General features: G+C 36.8%; 1 protein-coding gene across 1 annotated transcript in view; it reads left to right on the top strand.

The window, feature by feature from the left end:
* The window catches only part of SPATA17 (spermatogenesis associated 17), a 53496-nt gene extending 47806 nt beyond the window's left edge, over positions 1 to 5690 (top strand). The window contains exon 5 of the mRNA XM_009587847.1: positions 5610 to 5690. Coding sequence (XP_009586142.1) covers positions 5610 to 5690 — 81 coding nt within the window. The remainder of the gene's footprint in view (positions 1 to 5609) is intronic.
* Positions 5691 to 19700: the final 14010 nt, after the last annotated feature.

The following is a 19700-nucleotide window of genomic DNA, read 5'->3' as shown; positions in this document are numbered from 1 at the left end:
TAGTTGACCCAATTGGTTAACACATTAGCTTTTCAATTTTATAGCCTTAAGTCACAGAAGACCTATTCCTCGTTTTTGGATCTTTCTCCACAGTGGAAAGCAAAATTGGCAGTCTGTGCCCACCAGCCAAAAAAACAGTTACGCCAAACAACTGCGTCCTGAACTTTATGGCTAATTAGCTGTTGAAGCTATGCCCAAGAAATAGGTTCTGTTGCCCATGGGAAGAAGTGTGTAGCCATTATTAATGTCCCAGCTCATATCTCTCAATAGGTCTTATGAGCAGTGCTGCTTAAAGAGACTAAATGTACAACAGGGAATTAAAAATTATAGTACCCCTTTTACTGACTGAAATATTGTAAACTTGTTTCACTGGGGCCAAGATTGGTGTCAATGTACTTTGTGTGAAAAGTGCAATAGAAGCATTAGTATTTGACAGCCCTGGTTGAAATAAGTGAAATTAATGGAGCTCTTTTCATATACGACAAGGCCATGGCACCCCTTTCATGCTGCTTACAGACAGAGAAAAGTCAATACTTTTTTATTACTTGATGCTGACCTACATTCTGCACTACAAGTGCCAGGCCCACTAATTGGTTTCAGTTGTGAGAAAAGTTTGCCCCAAAGAAACACTGGAGCAGATAAATCAATCTTTTTTAGGGTAGCTTAGTGGGTTTTGAGCACTTGAAATGACATTTGTGTTGTATTGACAGAATGGGTTGTTACACTCATTTTGTCATGTCAGAAGGCCCTGTACTAGTTGGAAGTATTGTTAACCAGTATTGATAAATTTGCTAAGAATGAAAGTTAGCTGGATCAACATTTTACTTGTATAACAGCTTGCCATTTCTGGTTTGCTTCCTTGTTAGAGACCTCCATGGCTATTAATAGGTCAGGAGGCTTACTATGACAGCTCAATTTAAAACTCTAATTTTACTATTACGAGCATTAGGATCATAGGGAATACTTAAATATGACCACTCAGTATTAAACAGAGCGGGTTGTGGACTATGGCTGTACAGTGGCACTTGGCAGTACTGCCTGGTTTTCAAATGAGGTGTGCACATGAGCTGTGTCCCAGCCTTGTGGGGGAAGCGAGATTGCTCAGTGGGCTTACCCTACACTAAGGACGTAACTACCGCATGGACATTTATGCAGAATTTCCCACTGCATCCTCTAAAGTCTTGATGTGCACCTGTGGATGTTGATTTCAAGCTAAAGCAAAGTGAGTTTTGTTCCCTGTTTTTACTATTCAATAGCATGAAGGTAGAATCAGGATTCTAGCAGCTGTGCCCTCTTTTCAGTTATTCCTTCTGCCGTTGATTCTTCTCAACAGATATAATTCCAGCATAATTCCAGCACTACAAAAAAGTTTTTCTGAGATCCAAACCTTTCATGGATTGGTTTACCTTTTGAATAGCACATGGTGTTATGGTTGACATCATGCAATTACACAGTGTCTTCAGTATTGTTAGACTGGCTCAGAAGAGGACTCGGTGCTCTGAATCACTGCTAGAGGTAGAGTACTTTTCATTAGAGAGGTTATACAATTTATCTTTGAAACACCTTCACACGCTACTTCTCCTAACCTATGAAGGAAATCTGCATTCATACAACCTAATGCAACTTTAATCTCCATTTATGCAACCAAATCTGTATTTATGCAACAAAATGAAATTTTGTCATTACACAGAAAGACTATGCAAAGCTGTAAATCAGGTATCAAAAGTTTATTGTAAGCTTATTGTTCCAAGTTTATCACATGCTTAACAGATTCATAATTATTACGGACTTGATTGATTTGCTGTAGGAAATTACCCGAAGTGTGTATGTAGGAGCTGAGAATAAATGGTCATAATGGTACTTTCTGGCCTTAAAATCTGTGAATAGATATGCTGTTTGCCTATTCTTGCTTTGGTCTGCAGCAGCTAACTTTCTACTTCATTAAATTTCCAAGAAGATACTTAATTGTAATTCCTATCTCATTCCAAAGTGCATTTTTATATTACAGGAAATTGTACAGTACTCTCAAATTGTTCAGAAAGAAACACTGTTAGTGCAAATTTATCACTGGAATATGAGGGAATGCGTTTTCAAAGGCCTTCAAGCTGATACGTAGATCTAAAAGGTCTCCTTGGTTTGCCAATGTTATTTCTATATGGTCTGTATTTATGTATGTCTGCATACTCAGATGTAAAATCTCTTTAGAATTTGCTTTAACAATAACATTCCAAAGATAAGCTATCTGAGCATTTGGCAAGTCTAATCTATTACATCAGTGTGCTGATTGAGACAAATCTTTGGTGTCTTTATGTCACCTTTTTTGACTCCCATTGTTTAGAAGTGATGAGTACACATGACAGTCAAGTAGTCAAATATATTGAAAGGGTCCATAAGTCTTGTTAAGCTCTGTCAGTTGAACTTGAGTCACTTACAATTTACTAGAGTGAAAGGAGTCAAAGCTTGACAAGTTTAAAAAGGAAGTGTTATATTAAATTTGTTTGGGAATTTAAAAATAGGTTTCGGTCCTGAGAATTACAAGTCTCTGATGCTGAGAATTATATGACATGATTTAAGAATGCATTGTGGAAAAATTCCATAAAGCTCAGCTCCATGCTCCTATGATCCTGAGACCGCAAAACTGTAGGATCAATTTCACCAATATGTGGGAATTCATATTTGTAAGCTAATTCATTCCAGCTACCAACAATGAGGGACTGACGGTGAAAATAATTTTGAAGAAGCCTGTTTTTCTCCACTCACAACTTTCGTTCTTGCAGCTTCAAAAGGATTATCTACATAACTTCATAACTTCTATGCTATGTAGCAATCAGATTAAATTCAAGATGATCCTGGCAGTCTACCAGAATCAACCAGCCATGCATTGCAGTGCTTCACCTGAACCAACATTTCACCGTCAAATTAGACAGACATGAGAACATGGCTTGCAATTCCTTTTCCTTTATGCTGCCAAAATGATACAGTGGGATAGACTCTCTTCAGCACTGTGAGGTAGATCTTGCAAGGCCAAGTGGTATTTTCAGGCCTTACTTTTTCACACTGTTGAAACCTGATTAAAATCTATATCTTCAAATACAGAAATGGCTGGGGTTCTTTTCCTAAAAAGATATTTATATTTTATATGCATACTGTGCAACATTTATCTAGTATAATTCTAAACTTCTTTAATTAGTCTAACTGTAAAGCCAGCAACACTTTTATTTGTCCATCAGACTGTGTGATGTTTCCTAAATGTGGTCAAACATAATTGCTGTCGTCATAATCGGAGCCAGTTGTTTAAATGCTCAGTTGTGAGTATCTAGTGAAATAGCTTTAAATAACAAGATAAACAGTACAGCTGCCAACCCAAAGTAATCTTACACTGAGGGGGCGTGTGGCACAGAAAATTTCCTCTTTGTCATTTTGATTTGAGTTTGAAGCTGGACCTGGGCTTAGTTCCAGCTCAAAAAACTGTTCATTTCAAAGGCTCCTAAATCGTCCCAAGGAGCTAATTTTGGCAGCCAATTGTTTTTGTTTGGCCAGGCATCCTAATAGCAAAAGCCGTCTGCTCCAGCAAATGAAGACTTCTTCAATGCTCAGACTTACCATTCCTGATTTTATCCTGATGTGGGGGTTGTACACCTTTTACTGGTTTCCCTGTCTCACCCCAAGTTCACTGCTTTTTTTGTTAAACTGCGCCTAACTGTCCTGCATGTAAATTAAAAATATACTTCCTATTTTCAAAATAAAGGATACTGTATCTGCTCTGAATTACTGCTTAATCCTAAATTATAGCTGTATTACCTCTTTGCTTTCTTGGCAACTAGAGCTGGGGTTTTTTCCATTCCCATTAATAATATTAGCCTGGTGAATTTACTGAATTAAATATAACTAGCTTCACTTTAGAAGGAAACTATTTGCAGTTATGCCGGAGTTATAATAATATTTATTATAATAATTATAGGGACAACTTTTCCTGCAGTAAGAAGGTGCTTGTGATGCCAAACACACAATGACAATTAAAATACTCTGCCATTCTTAATATGAAAATATACAAATAGGCTGTTTCTGTTAGGTAAGAAATTGGGCGGTACAAGGCATAGAGAAACATTAAAAATTAAATCTTGTGAACAGTTAAGAATGGGGCAGTACTCACTTTCACACCACACAGGGAGTATTTCATTTTGAATGTATATGTCTACCTTGCTATTTTAAGATTTATGCATCAGAATGTTGGAGGAATCTTACCAAACAACTTTAAGTAGGAGATGTAAGAAATGATATGGTCACAGTTTGGCAATATGCAGTGCAGATGAAACTGAGGTGGGCCATGTCAGTGTTTGCATGAAGCTTACCAGAAGTTGTAGTTGCTCTGTCTGTTTATGGAGATTCAGCTGAACTGTGCTCTGTGAAGTAGCTAAATCTAAATTATCCAGGGAATGATAATTCTGCTTCATGTCATTTTTCAGAAAAAAAAAAAAAATTCGTTTTGTTTTTCAGAGAAAACCAGACCTTTCACATTGTGAAATGTGTTGAAAAGGTAAAAATTTTAGCTTTCATTCACTCATGGCCTCAGACATTTTATGAAGACATTGCATTGCCATGCACTTTCACAGAACATCATGTTGACAACAGAAAACAGTAGAAAGTGTTCATACCAACTTCTTTCTTAAAAATTAATCATCAGATCCTGGAAAGCTGATAATTTATCTGTGCCATGTTACTTTCAGAAAGGGAAAACAATTTTAGTGCAAAACAAATATTTTGTATTGCTGATACTATTCCCAGTATTTCAGGGTCAAAGAAAATAATTTTGTTAAGAATGCTTTAAAACCTTGATCTTAAACACCACGGACTTGCTAATCATTTACCACATGCGTTTATTAGGAAGTAGCTAAATCAAAATACTGTTTAGAATACTTAGCATTTTTTACTTTCTTGTTTGTTTGCTGTATTAACATTGTACTCTTAAGGCACAGGTTCACCTGCATTTCTCTCATTCAATTTAGATTTGTAAGCATTTGTGTTTTAAAAAATTGAGTGTAATAACCAAGAACTTTTCCTGGAAAAAACATGTTCAGGAATCACCCTGCTTGTATTTTTTCTACCAGAACTCCTAATCAATTTGTTGCCACTAATACTTGTTCATTTTTTACCATTTCTCATGAAGCTGGTTTAATATCCGTGTTTTAATGTTCAACAAAGTAGAAAAGTTAAAATATTGCAAGGATATCTTGCTGTCTTTAACTTATCTGGTTGCCAGGGAGTAGAATATAATTTTGTATACCACGATCTGCAAAAGACTATAAAATCTAGGTTTTGGATCAGGAAATTTTTGCAGTGCCTATAGTTACTTTGAGTTTGAAATACATATTTGCTTGCAATTAATAATTCAATTCTTGTCCTCTTCTTCAAAGTAATGTACATATGATATAATAATGTATGTTTCATATACCTTATTTTGCATAGTTTACATTCTAACTCGTATAATGAAATTTAATTAGAAGATGATATTTAGAGCTCTAAAATACTTTAAAAAAAAAAAAAGGTAAAACCATGGTAAAAAGGTAAAGCCAAACTTAACACTTTTTTTGTCTCTCTCATTTCTCTAGGACTTTCAAACAGTGTTACCATCGATTGTTCTCTTCGAAAAGTTTGGAAAAACTTATTCCAGAACTGGGCAAATAGTGTAATCGTCCTGTAAACTACACAATATAAGACATCTGATAAGTAATCAATAAATGTATTTCAGCAAATGCACAGCAGTATGTTGACTGAATGTCCCATAAACTACTGTTTCTGTAAAGTGATGTATACTATGTCTGAAGTAGTGTTAATTGATTTTGCTTGATCTTTAAGAAATACAGCTTCCAACATCAATAAAAAAATGTTTTCTTTTTTCAGTTTTGCAAAAAAAAAAGAAGTATTATCTTAGGAAAATGATTTCTGAAAATGCTACATTTTATTTAATGTAAATCCTTTAGCATACAAAACCAGAGTAATCAAGCAAAAGACTTGGAACCACATTGTATTTATTACAGATTTGTAAGTGAGGTTAACACTAAAAAAAGAAAAAAGTTTAAAAGTTACATCTGTTGTTTTTTTCTCACAACTATAAATGTATCTGGTTCATCATCATTGTTCATCATTTTCAGTGTTAGTATACATCCTTTTGGGATACTGACACATCTCTTCAGAAGGACGGGATGGGCTATTTACTCGGAAGATACTGTTTTAAATCCTTTTAGTTCTTCTGTGGGTGATATAACATCAGTGTTAAAAAAATAAAGTTCTAACAACATATACACCTTATTATTAGATCAGTTTTTCTATATCCACTTTATTTTCTTTATCAATAGCTGTGTATTTACTCCTAGTCCTGTGTTAGGCAGACTGATATGTGGGAACATAATCATGTGATGCTTGGTAAAGAAGAACACATCTGATCACACAAACTGGTATTTGTTTGATTATGTGTTCACTTGCATGCAGTCCTGCAAAATATTGAGTATCTTCAGAGCCCATTAACTTCAAAAGACTCAAAGAATTCAGCATCGTAGGAAGACTTCAACATTTCTTAAGAGCAAATCATAAGCTAATTCTTAAAATTCTGTGAGTGAATTTTTACAGGAGTTTTATGCTGAATTCTCTAGGATACGATGTTTGCTTTTCATATAATTTGACTATATTTGAATCAAATATATCTGTTTATAATACTCAAATCAGTTTCTCAATGGTAGGCTTTTTATTACTGAATTTTGTTATGTGATTCTTTGTCCTCTACAAATATGCAGAAAACCTCTGTCAGATGACTGTTTGTATGAATACTTTCTGAACAAGGAGTCACAAATTTCACTTCCGCAGGTTTTCAGCCATCAGCCTATGTGAAAAAGTTTTATTGCTATCATACACAAGAATAAAAGCAGTTTCAATTCCATTACAGTAGGTTACGAGTGCAGGCACCGGGCTGTCGTGTTGCTACTTTTTGGAGTTTGTATTTTCAAGCTTTGAAAAGTTTATTCTTCTGCATGACAATGAGAAATTAACTCTGGGAAGTGAGAAGTGGCCACCTCAGTGGCTGAGTCTCCCCGATAAGGGTTAATCTGATCAAATGTATCAGAGTGCTTTAGTTGTTCGTGGAAGGGATTGAACATGAGACACTTGTGCAAAACTGTTGATGAATAAAGATGCCACAGTAATTTTTATATGTGAGAGCTATCTATTTGATTGCTTCAGCTTTAAGGTAGTTCATCACAGTAATTCACCCTGTGTTGCCTCTTTAACTTCATACCACAGTTTCCCATCAGTCCGATTAGAAATGGCCATGCCTTTAACAGATTAATCTTTCTTTCTCTTTCTTCCTTTCAGTATCTCTGACCCCAGGACAAAGCAAAGCCTACCTCGCAGACCAGCACTGCACTGGTGGTACTGCTCATAGCTAAGGGTCTGGAGCACAGATGGAGGTTAAAACCAACAATTCTGATTTCAATTGTTTGATACATACACACTTTTCCTCCTCTTAAGAACAAAAAACTTCTTCATTTCTAAGCAGCTAGCTACTTTCCAGAAACCTTCTTACACAAAAACAGGTCTGTTCATTTTATTAGATAAATAAACATCCACAAAATTAATAAAGTAGCAACTGTATTACCTGCCAGGTTTGGGTTTTGGGGTTCTTTTGCCAATTATATTTCATGGGGAATCCAATACTTTTCTTTAACTGGAGTTCACATAGAATTTATGTCCATCGTCAGCATATAACATCCAATCTATTTTGTGTGGCCACATTATAATCCCAGAATCCTTTCATTTCTCATTAAGTACATTCAGCACTTATTCAGTACATTTATACAAACCTTTGATAATTATTCTAATGGAACCTCTACCAATTCTTCCATTATGGAGAGACATTTTATTTTTATTATTCTCTTAAACTGCATATAAACACATGCAGAGTCAACAGAGGATTAACTTGAAGATATTCTTAAATATAAAAGCATATCAATCTATGAAACTTTAGATGGATCTTGACTTCTTCTTTTAGTTTTAACTCCCATCCAGATGCTGCACAGTCCAGGAACCTTTGTGAATGTGGGCTAGAGAACCTGCCCCTACAGTTTTTCTACATATGGATGAGACTGACTGATAGAGAAAACTCCCGATATTAAAAGGAACAGCTAGTAATAATTCAAGAATGCAGTCTTGGGATACCTTCAGCATGTTGGACTCCCTTGATTACAAAAGAAGCTCAGAATACATAATATAGTGCAGGGGACACCAGTAGGTTTTTGTTATGTAAAAGGAATTGGACATCATGAACGATGCAAAAAATAATGTGGAAGTGAATGCTAGCAACTCTGCAGTATATAGGAAAGGAGATGAAAGATAAATTTTAGCCCTGGGGTGGACCTAATTTCTGTGACTCTGGGGTAGACTACCACTTCCATTTGTTAACCCTCTGTGGCAAGCAAATAAATGTGTCTGTCTGGCAAAGAAAGTTTTGTTTTGCTCTCTTGTTTAAATCAAAATGTTTGCGTGTAGCAAACTTAGAGTTTTTACCTAAAGCCAGTTAAAGGTAAAATTTTGATATTTTTATTCACTGCAGTAATATAGTGAACAAGACAGTAAGAATTTTGATAATGTCATTATGTAACCACTCTATCAATATAAACACGAAGTGATTCTGTGATTTTACTTTATTCCTGTTTATCTTTCTTATTGATACAGTTTACCATATCACTTTTAATTATCAAATTACTTTTTGTAATATATTTCAGTAATGTATTTTTAATATTTTATTTATTGTAGGTTTTCCTTACTAATAAAATTGTTGTTTTATAACTTTCCAATACTGAATGGTGTGTACTTTAGAGAGGATTTTTCTGGTTTATAGGGGATGTTACAATCTATTCCCACAGTACAAAATCTTAACAACACAGAATGGGTATAGATAGAGGCACTGGGAAAGGAACACTCTCAAAATTTGAAATGGACTCATGGATCTTGATGAGTCTGGAAGATGTATAGCCTCTTAAAATGTGGTTGGCTATGACATTTAGCAAACTACTCACAGCAGTGTCTGAAAGTCAGAAAGAATCACTGTGATACCAGGGAAATAGACAAATACAAGCAGCTGTATATCAGTCTTCAGAAAAAGAAGCATAATTACTCTAACTGCACCATTAAATGTATTTCAGTCAATTGTAGTTGAACAAATGTGAGTAGTAAACATATAAAGCCAAACTATACCAAAGCGACCTGGTTGCTGTTTTCTGCAATAACAAAATATGGCCTTCAATGTGCAGCGAGACATGCACGATCCTTGCTTTTCAACCACAGAAACACAAATATTTTTTTGTGATTTGGACTGATTTAGTCCATGTGTACAGAGGAAAAAAATTACTGTTGGTCTTTTTCATACGGCGTGGCTGAGAACGCTTATCACATACCTTTAGGAAGCAGCACTTACTGGGAAGAACCTGTCATACCAGCTCACTAACAGAATATCTCTGATATGTCACTTAGATATGTTTGTCTAATGCGTAAAAAGCCTGGAACTTAATACTCTGATGTCCACTGATATCTGAGCAATTTGTATAGATGATAGATCTTGACAGAGTCAAATAATAATGTTATTTATTTCTGTATCAGATACACCGGCCTACATGCCAGGCGCTAAGGATTCAAAGCCTCTATGCTAATGCCCAATGATCTTCGGGTTTAACCACCACTGGGGATCACAGCACTCATAAAAAGGATGCAGGCAAAGTCATTAAAATGGAACAGCGATGTGCTAAAAGTTGCTCACAACATCTCACATCATAAGAAGTTTCAGGGATATTAGAAAATGTCTGGTAACATGTTTTCTTACCAAAGCTATCTGCTGTTACTCGGTGGATTAAGGATCTTTCAGTGTTGCGGCCCAATAATTTTGCTTGACTCCTACATAGCTGATGTTGTAAACACAGAAAATCTCTTAATTTAGCTAATTTAAGAACTGTCTTCTGGGCCGATCCAAGATGTTCTCAACACTTGTCAGAGAAAACATTTAGCTTGTAATGCCCTCTAGAGGCAGAATTGCTATAATAGTGTTGACCACAGATTTACTCTATGCTTTTCTGGTCCAAATGTGATGCTGTAACTTTCAAGCAACAGCTTTTTTCCCCTCTTTTTTCTTTTTTTTTTTTTTTTTTTTAAATAAGCCACACTTCACATTTCGATAGGAGCAGAGGTCTAGAACCGTTAGGGGCTCTGCAGCTGGTCTAGATGCCTCATTGTGGACTTGTACTGAAGTTGTCTCCAGCTGAGATGTGGCCATATTTAAACTGCAAAGCAAAATGGTGATGCTTGTAAACAATAATGGAGTTTGACATACCAATGCTTGACATTGAATAAGACTCTGAAAGCATCAAAATTAAAAAAAATTTCTAACAGTTTATTGTTATTCCAAAGGATGTGTTTGCGACATGCCTTTCATAAATCCGGGGTCCTCAATCTAATGAATTTAGAAGTTCTGCATAGTAGAGTTTGTTAGAAGCATGAGGAGCTCTGTCTTTTACTGGCAGCCATGGGCTTCTGTACTGAAAAGCAGAGGATGCGCGTAATTCCTTAATTATAAAATCTGGATTACCCCATATTAAAACAGAAACACTACAACCACAAAGGAGTCACATCCATGTAATCAGAAACAGAATTTGAGCCTTGAAGCTTTTATTTGTCTTAACTGCATTCGTAAAACATTTTCTTTTCGGTGAATTTTCTTTTACTAGATGACAAAGGTTTCTGGTAGGCTTGGAAAAACGTCAGCAAAGCAGCTCAGACAATGCAAAGCTGGGTTGGCTTTGTATTCTTCCATCTTTTAATAGTTCAGCTCATTAATGAGAAAATCATCTGGCTGCTGGCACAATCAGATACAGTCACTTATCAGTACATTGAGTTCAGTTTATAGTACTCCGATTCATATTAATGATCAGAGGATGCAGCGGAGCAATTCATTACTGCACTGCTGCATTAAGCAATCACTGCCAAAATGTGACATATTGAGAGTTTGCGTTAAACTGCTTCCTTTGAGAATCTTTTGGTTAAGAAATTCCTAAGTGCAGAAATCTGTTGAGATAAATCACTCAAGAAAGGCACTTCAAGAAAAAACATTGAGACTCCACGTATATAACATTTAGGTAAAAAACCCCATTCATTCACTGGTGCTATTGTATGTGTGGCATGATCGCATCCTTAAATGCAAGTTTAGACTATTATAACAGCTAATAACATGTATAAACTAGATTAGAATTATCCCAAACTGAACCCATTTTCTTACTCTTAATTACTTTATGTTGTCTAATGAATGTTAAGGTTGTTTTTGTTTTGGGTTACAATATTCAACAACGTCAAAACCCCAACCTTCTACATTATGTATCTCTGCTCATGGTACAAATAAAGGCACTTAAAATGGCAGTCTGTGCATGCTCACCTCACAGTGTTTTTAAAGAGGGACAGCGCTTATAAATTAGAAAGACATGCTTCTTGTGTACTATTGTGAGAAGAAGGTGAGGCCAGGTTTAGCTACCTTTTCATTATTTCTTTTTAAGTTTGTTGCATGGTATTGTGGTGATTCCTTGTCCACATGCTTCATTTGATTTCACCATATCATTTTCTACTGCCAACTGTTCTTCCAGCTTATCATCTCTTCTTCAGATTTATAAAAGTCTGAGTTACACAGTGGTAAGAGACATATAGAAAGAAAGAAAGGAGTAGAACTGTACATCTGTGATCACTCATACATCAGCAAAATAGGTGCTAAACTTTTTCTTTTAATGTGCCCTTAGTGTAACTCCTCTCCCTTGAGTAGGATTATTCGTCTTTTTTCTCACTGGTATTTTGACCAAAATCTGGGCCAGTGCTAAGAGGAGAAAATATGCATAGTATGTAAACAATATGAAACAGACTGCCCATGTTTTATGTTTTTGAAGCAGTAGTCATCTCACACATGCCTAGTAGCTTTGAATAAGAATGCGTCGTCAGCTGTGTTTCAGACACTGACCAAAGAGCCTCTGACATGGGTCTCTGGTCACTGCAGAAGACATTTGCTGGCTGCATTTTTCCTATTTTCCAAAGCTGTGTGCCAGATAGGTGAGATTCCTGTGCGCCTGCTAGGAATCATTCACTCTCTTGGTTTAGTTTCTGTGCTCGATCTTTGCTTTTTTCCTCCCCCTTGTTCCATTTCCCTTGCAACATAGGATTCCTCTAGTTTATGGCAATAATGGCATAAAAAAACCTTGACAGAAACTAGCTAAAGACCAATTGGGAGCAAAAAGCTCCAATCTTTAAGAAATTTGTGTCTGTCAGGTTTCTTTCCCTCTTAAGATCCTGTATTTCCTCCACCACAAAGTGTTGCCATCTGCAGATGAGGAGAGAATTGGTTTGTCATCAATCTTTTACTCTAGACAACAGAGCAAATGGAGTACTCTGAAGCCGTCAGTGTGGTTTTTAAGCAACATCTAAACATTTCTTTGGAACAGAAAGGTCTTTCTGATTTCTTCCCAGTCCCCTGAACACATATATGACAGTGCCATAAACGTGAACATTTTGCAACCGCTCGTCTGACTGAACAGTTTATATCTTAATCTCATTCAGAATATATCAATGTGTTTAATGATAGCTGTATTTTCTAAAACTTAAATTTCATCCTTAAGTCCTCCTTAGTCCAGATGATTACTTAAACTATCCATATTGCGAGGCTCTGTTTCCAAAGGCATATACAATCAATATGATCAGTTACAACTCCACTGAAGTGCTTAGCGGTTCCAGTGTTCAACTACGTACTTCAACTAGAAGAGCACTAGACTCCAAAAACTTGTCCAGCTCTCTGCCCACCACGTTTTTGTGGGGGGTCTGTTGTGAGGATAGACATTGTTACGGTTTCACAAGAGGGTTCGTGTGCCCTATTCAGAACAGAGACCCTTCTGTGCTGCTACTGCTGCACAAATCTAAAGGAAAAAGAAATTAATTAAAAAGGGAAAAGACAGTACAACAAGTTTAAGAACTAAGGCAAACAAGCAAAGAAGGTAGTGACTGGAAGAACCACAGAAACACTTTTCCCTATGAAATCTAGTCAGTGACATATATTGCAAGTAATGGGAACATGTTATCCAGGCTTCAAACAGGAAAAAGAAAGAGAAAGAACTATTCCGGGCAAGGGCGTGAGTCACTCCCTGCTTTATGCAAGCCGGTGATAGCAGTCGCTCTTAACCTACAGCACGGTGACTCAAAGTCGCATCTCTGCGGTACGGAATGAACTGGAAATTCACTGTTGCCCGTGAGAAGGCAGGAGTTCTGGCTGAGACGTCTTCTCACGTAGATGCTTGGTACCACAGCTCCTGCAACTTGTTAGTTCGTCACTTGTAGTCTAATGACAGCTGAAGAGGATGACCGTGACAGACAGCTGTGTCTGTAAGCATCAAGAGAGAGCTTATGTTTGACCTAGTTCTGGAAATGATTAACACATGATTTAGCTCTCATTCATTTCTCTTCATGGTCATATATCTCACAGCTGTTGCTGAACACCAAGAATCAGGAAAGGTTTTTGATGACTTTTTATACTTTACAAATGCATAATCAAATGGTGAGATCTGACCATTTACAATAACAGGATATGTTTCTTGATAAGAAACAAGAATATTTGCTCCTGTTGCTCTGAAGTTTTTATTTCCGTGTAACCACCAGCATATTCCAGTAATGTGAAAACAGTGATTTTGTATTTCATTTCTCACAGAATATATCTGTCTGCTTATTTGATCCTTCACAGCTACTATGCATTGAGATGAAATCACCTATAACAAGTGTAATAACAATCTTTAATATGCTTGAAAGATTTCCAAGTGCATGTCTCCTTTTCTAATATTATATTTTTACAAAGAAAACTGCACGATTCCTCCTCCAGTATAATTGTAGCTAAAAGGACAAGGTGCTTTTGCTGCATCAATATTTGACGCATTTACATCTCTCTCATGATAAAAAAGAAAGAAATTATAAATATATGGCCAACTGGGAACTTCACAATGCCACAGTAGTTCTACTTGCATGCACTTAGAAATCCATTGCTTTGTTAGGGACAGCACGTGGTAGGTGATTTGCTGCTCAGTAGCAGCCTGGTAGATCACCGCATCTGGACTCGGAGAGGAAGGTTTCTGGCAAGTTTACTCATTTGTTCTGAAGAAGGCAATGAGGCACATATTGTGCAAACATAGACTTTTTGTGGGAGGATTTTAGAAGCTATGAGTAAGGGCAGGCATGTGTGAGGGTTTGTACACTAACAATTTATGTGAGTTCACAAAATATTACAATTTTTGCAAATCTCTCCCACAATATCATCTTCTGGCATCCCCAGAAGTGAAGTGTGTAAAATCTGGCTCTTTCAGGTATCTCTACTTCTGTCTCCTATCATATTCTTCCACTTGTCTGGCTCTCCTTCAATAATGATTGCTCCAAATATCAGCAGATTTCAATAGGACACACTCACCTCTCACTGGTCTTTGCTTCCACTCTTCACACATCTCACTGATACAGACAAACTTGTAAAGGCGTTCAGATGCAAAAGATTTTCAAAACTGCTCTAGCTGAAGGCGTTCAAGCTGGAAAGATGTGTTCTTTCATCATAGCTTCTTTTAATAACAGGTAAAGAATTGGCAAAGAAAGTCAGGGTAGCTTTTTCAAAGTTGATTGTCTTAACATGGGTAAAAAAAATTGTTCTGACAATTTAACAAATTAGAAAAATTGAAACCTGTGTTTCAGTCTTGTGAATATTTACTAAGGGTTATAATTTTGTTATTCATATATTTTTCTCAAAGTCCAGCAGCTAGCCAGAATTAATAATTTTTTTAAAAACTATATTTTTATGTCTATTTTGGAAGAAAATAACAATGTCTGTGCCAATGATTCTTGAGAATTCTTCTTTCTGAGGAATCTCAGATTCTATTATAAATATGAAAAGCTCATATAAACAGCTGAAAGTTGAAAGACTCAGATTTGCTCCTCATTATGTGTCCATAAAGATAGAATGAGCTGAATAATTTTAATTCAAATCTAAATTAGTCACAAATTCCAGATTACTCGCAGTTTAGAATAAAGATAACATTTTCTCAATAACATGATTCTCAGGTCACAAAGGCTAAAGTGATAGGTGAGAGAAGATTCACCTTGAACAAGTCACTACTAACCTTCTGCTGAGCTTGAAAACTAGTAGCTTGCCCCAGTTTTTACACTGATAAAAGGAATCTGGCCATGTTTTCTCAAAATATGTTGATAAATTGGCTCTTCATAGCGAGAACATATTTAGCTGGTACATCTGTTACTCAGATTGTCACATAGAATTAGCAAATCAATTCAAATGTTAAGTATTTTATTGTTATCTAGAAGTTAGAAGCAAGGATTAGCAGGATAGGTCTCGGCACTTTCTACGCAGAATTTATAAGTGAATAATCTTAGAAACAACTAAATAATCTTCTCTGACAAAGGAAAGTAATTAAAGAGGGCAAAAGGACTTTAAAAGTACCCAAAATTTTATAACTAAAAAAAATGGCTTTACAAGAAAGATTTAAAATTCACAGAAATGCTCTCCTGGTCATGTCCAACAGGTTTCTGAGTAGACAACAACAGTGGTTTTAGAATATTTGTCTTACTCCAAACCTGAACATGTCTGGGGTGTAAGAGCACTTACAAGTAACCGAAAAACAAAATGAAAAGGTATAGTCTGAAACGGCATTCAGAGGACACCAGTGCACTGACAGAATAGGACTATGGAACCATTCGCTACTTAGTTGCTTCACATGCATCTCTCTTCAGTTCTTCCCAACTTCTGCACAGATAATTTTGTACTCTAAAATACATAGAAGAACAGTGTAGCTAGCATAGCCCCATATTTCAATAAGGGTTAGAAACTTATCTGCCAGAACACAGCCTTGCACAATAGACAGTGCAATAGTTTAATTCAGAAGACACCGATGTAAGAGCCTGGCATTATATGCGGCTCCCAAGAAACTTAATGCAGAAGGCATGTTTTCCTCTTTGGGAGTGGGACTGTGACGGGGCACCAAGCTGAAGGGGGAAATAAATTGCCAGCTGAGGAGGGAAGTGAGTTGGAAGAGCGAGGGGGGTTACCACTGGTCAGGGTCCCAGCTGTGGGCCTAACCCAGCTGGCTGCCTTGGTTTACTGGGGCTGTTCAGACCCTGTCTGCTACCACTTGCTTTGAACCATTCCCGGAACGTCAGAGGTAGGAGATGCATGTTTTATAGCTCTCTGTCATAAAGCCTTTGAGGGGTTGCTCAAAGTGTTTGCAAAATTGGATATTCTTACACTTTTTTTTAAAATTTTGACAGAGCTGACTTTAAGAAGTACACCTAAACAACAAAGTTACAGAAAGTGAAAAGTTATTTCTATGTCATCAACTGGAATTAGAAGCTGAAAATAATCTATTCATCCTTGTGATCCTAGTGATGCCCCTTCTGATAACGAAGCCTGTTTGTATTTATTACTCAGTGAAGGATTCTAAGACAGATACAGATAATCTGTATTTTCATATGTGTTGATTTTTTTCAAATTACACTATTGGTGCCCAAATAATCCAAATCTTTATTTAGGGACCTGAAGTGGAACCTATCAGAAAAGAGGAAGGTGTGGAGCAGAGGAAATTTTTGTGCAGATCTCTCTCTGTTCCACCAAAAACTATAGCAGGGAGCCTCAAGAAAAGAGCTAGTCTTCCCTTGGTCAAAATTTATATCTTTTCTCAAAAAAAGAACAGGCAGCAAAAGTAGTGTTGCATGTCTGATATTGATGGAAAGCAAGTATGTACCTCATCCATTGAAAACATTAGTCAAGGCCACTTCGCTCTTTTTTAATGATGGCCCCATAAATCTGCCACTATCAGTGAAAGTCACTGTTATCTACTTGAAGTTCTAAATGGCTACGCTAAGGAAGCTAAGTCGCAGCTAATGGTTCTTTACATCCAGGAGCCAAATTGTCATACTTATCTCTTTCAAAACTCTCCTGCAGCTCTTTTTTGGTTTTGTTTGTTTTTTAAACAACATATGTTGTTTTTTAAACAACATTAAAAAAGAGGAGGAAATTCCACATACCCATGGTAATTTTTAATGAAGTGGTTTTAGTGTTCAAAGCTTTTTTGCACACCTTTTATCTCCGTGGGTTTCAGTTAAGAAGGATGAAAACCCAACAGGATGTGGCATTTTTCTGTGCATACACTCTATTGACTATGGCAAAAAAATTTGAATAAAAAAGGTCTGGAAAAGTGATATTCCTGTTAAATGTCAATGTGTAGTTTGCGGTTCAAGGTCAAACCAGAAATAGGATTTAAATTCAATAGCAATAAAACCTTACAAGTTGTTCTGATCAAAATGCTATGGAAAATGTTCTATTCACCCTGGATCTTCACCCAGTGATGGACAGAAATCTAAGACTGACTTAAAATTTCATATGGACAGTAATTCACAGGATGTTTTTAATATCATCCAACCCAAACCAGAACAGAAATATGGGAATGAGCCTAAAATGATAAAATAAGCATCTGTTGCCAGTTAGGTGATTGCTCCATAACCGCTTTATGTCTTCTTTTACTAATAGGACGAGGGCAGAGGCTAAGAGGAGGCATGTGCTATGGCTGGAACAGAACCCAGATCACAGGGAGTTCAACCACAAGGTCGCTCCAAATACAGAGTAAGGGAAGACGACTGGGAAATCTAGTCCTCTGGATGTATGGTCATTTTAAAAAGTCACCTTATGACCACAGCTGGGGAAGCATTACAACTGCCAAAATTCCCACTTGCAAAACATACTGTACTTTGTTTAGTAAATCAAGGCATTTGATTTGCCTATTTAATAAAGTCAAGGAGGTGCCAGACACCGTATGTGGGTGCTAAGGGGATATGAACAAATGAACAAGCAGGTGGGACCGAGCTCATCCTAGCTCACAAACTGTGTTTAAATAGGTGGGCTTGTTCTGCACCGCCATACTGTCTGCCAGCAGCACAGTTCCATAGCTCTCAGTACTACACCTTTGTAAGGGACTCCTCAGCAATACCCAGGGTAGGCTGAAAAATCTTTCTTGGGAACCACAGTGTAAAACAGGGATTACCATTTCAATATTCTATACTAAATATATTCAGGGTTGAGGTATATCCTCAGTGGAAGACTTCACCTCATACAATGGGAAGTAATAAACAACCCTTCTCCGAAGAGATGCTGAGAACATTTTGAAAAGGAAATTTGCCTATTTTTTGCCTTGAGAATATCAAAGAGATTCTCGAGACAGATCTGACTGTATTTCAGCTATCTTGGCAATGAAATCCCTCCTTAGCCTTGCCCCAACACACATTCCTGTGTAATATGTACATGAATCTCAGAAACAGATGGAGTTCACTTTACCCAGAATCTAATCCTAGTGAGGTAGAGAGGCCAGATGGTCTCACTTTCCAAATGAAAACTTTCAGAGAATCTTTAAGCTAAGTAAAGATTTTATTAATATTGATGGCTGGATATAGCGTAATACACAGAAAAGATTAATTAGAAACCCTAATTAAATGTAACAGTGTAAAAGAACCAGAGCACTATTTGGCATCAAACAGCTTTTTGAGATTCTTGTTGAGACCTGGAGTCTTTAGCATGGCTGAGCTGCAAAGCGAACAACAGAAAAGCAGAAACAATGAGATTTACTAAAAGGTGCCAAACTCAATTCTACATGCAATCATTTCGTGTATTTTTTAATAGAGTCATAGGAAAGAGGGCTGAAAGGAACCTTTAGAGGTTGTCTAGTTCATCCCCCTACCCCAAGGCAAGATCAACTGTACCTAAATCATTCCTGACAGATGTTTGTCTAACCTGTTCTTACAAAGCTCCAATCACGGAGATTCCAAAACATCCCTAGGCAATCTATTCCGGTGTTTAACTATCCTTATTGTTTAAAAGTTTTTTCTAATGTTTAAGTCTGAATCACCATTGCTCCAGTTTAAACTTGCTATTTTTTGTTCTGTTGAGCAAGGGCATGAAGAAAAGTTTGTTCCTTTTTCTTTACCAGATGCCTTTTACAAATAGGAAGATCACTCTTATGTTTTCCTGCTGTGTTTTTTTTTTTTTTTCTTAGACCAAGCAATCCAAGTTCTTTCATTTTCTTCCCATTTAGACTTCTGATCATTTGGGTTCACTTTGTTAGGACTACATATCTCTCAAAGGTGGCAACGGAAACTGAACATTGTAGCTGCGCTCTTAGCTGTGCTCAGCAGAATGAAAGGGCTGTATCACAGGTGTTATGGACAACATTCCTGTTATGTATCCTGGTGGGAGGCTTGCTTCTTTTCTAAGGTTTGACTTTGTTGATTTGTGCTAAATTCATGCCCCTTTCCTACAGAACTCTTGTCTAGCCACTCATTTCCAGCTTGGTTTTAATAAAAGTTGACTGAGTATATTGAAGAAAGGAATTTTTTGCTGGTTTTCACTGTGGACAATTGCAGAAAAAGAACATTTGTTTGCATGAAGACATTATCATGTCCCCCAAGCAAATGAGGTGAAAGAGTCTGTTTTCTTCAGCCTGTTAAAGGAACGTACATCTGGAAGTAACGTTTTAATTCTCAGACGTATGGAGTGGGGAGCTTGAGGATACAATCATTACACATCACTTCTCCCTTTAAGTTCTGTGCTC

This window comes from Fulmarus glacialis, unplaced genomic scaffold, assembly GCF_000690835.1.
Source record: "Fulmarus glacialis isolate BGI_N327 unplaced genomic scaffold, ASM69083v1 scaffold2931, whole genome shotgun sequence".
In the NCBI taxonomy this organism is placed as follows: Eukaryota; Metazoa; Chordata; class Aves; order Procellariiformes; family Procellariidae; genus Fulmarus; species Fulmarus glacialis.
Note: the sequence above shows the minus strand (reverse complement) of the source record. Positions and strands in the feature narration are given on the sequence as shown.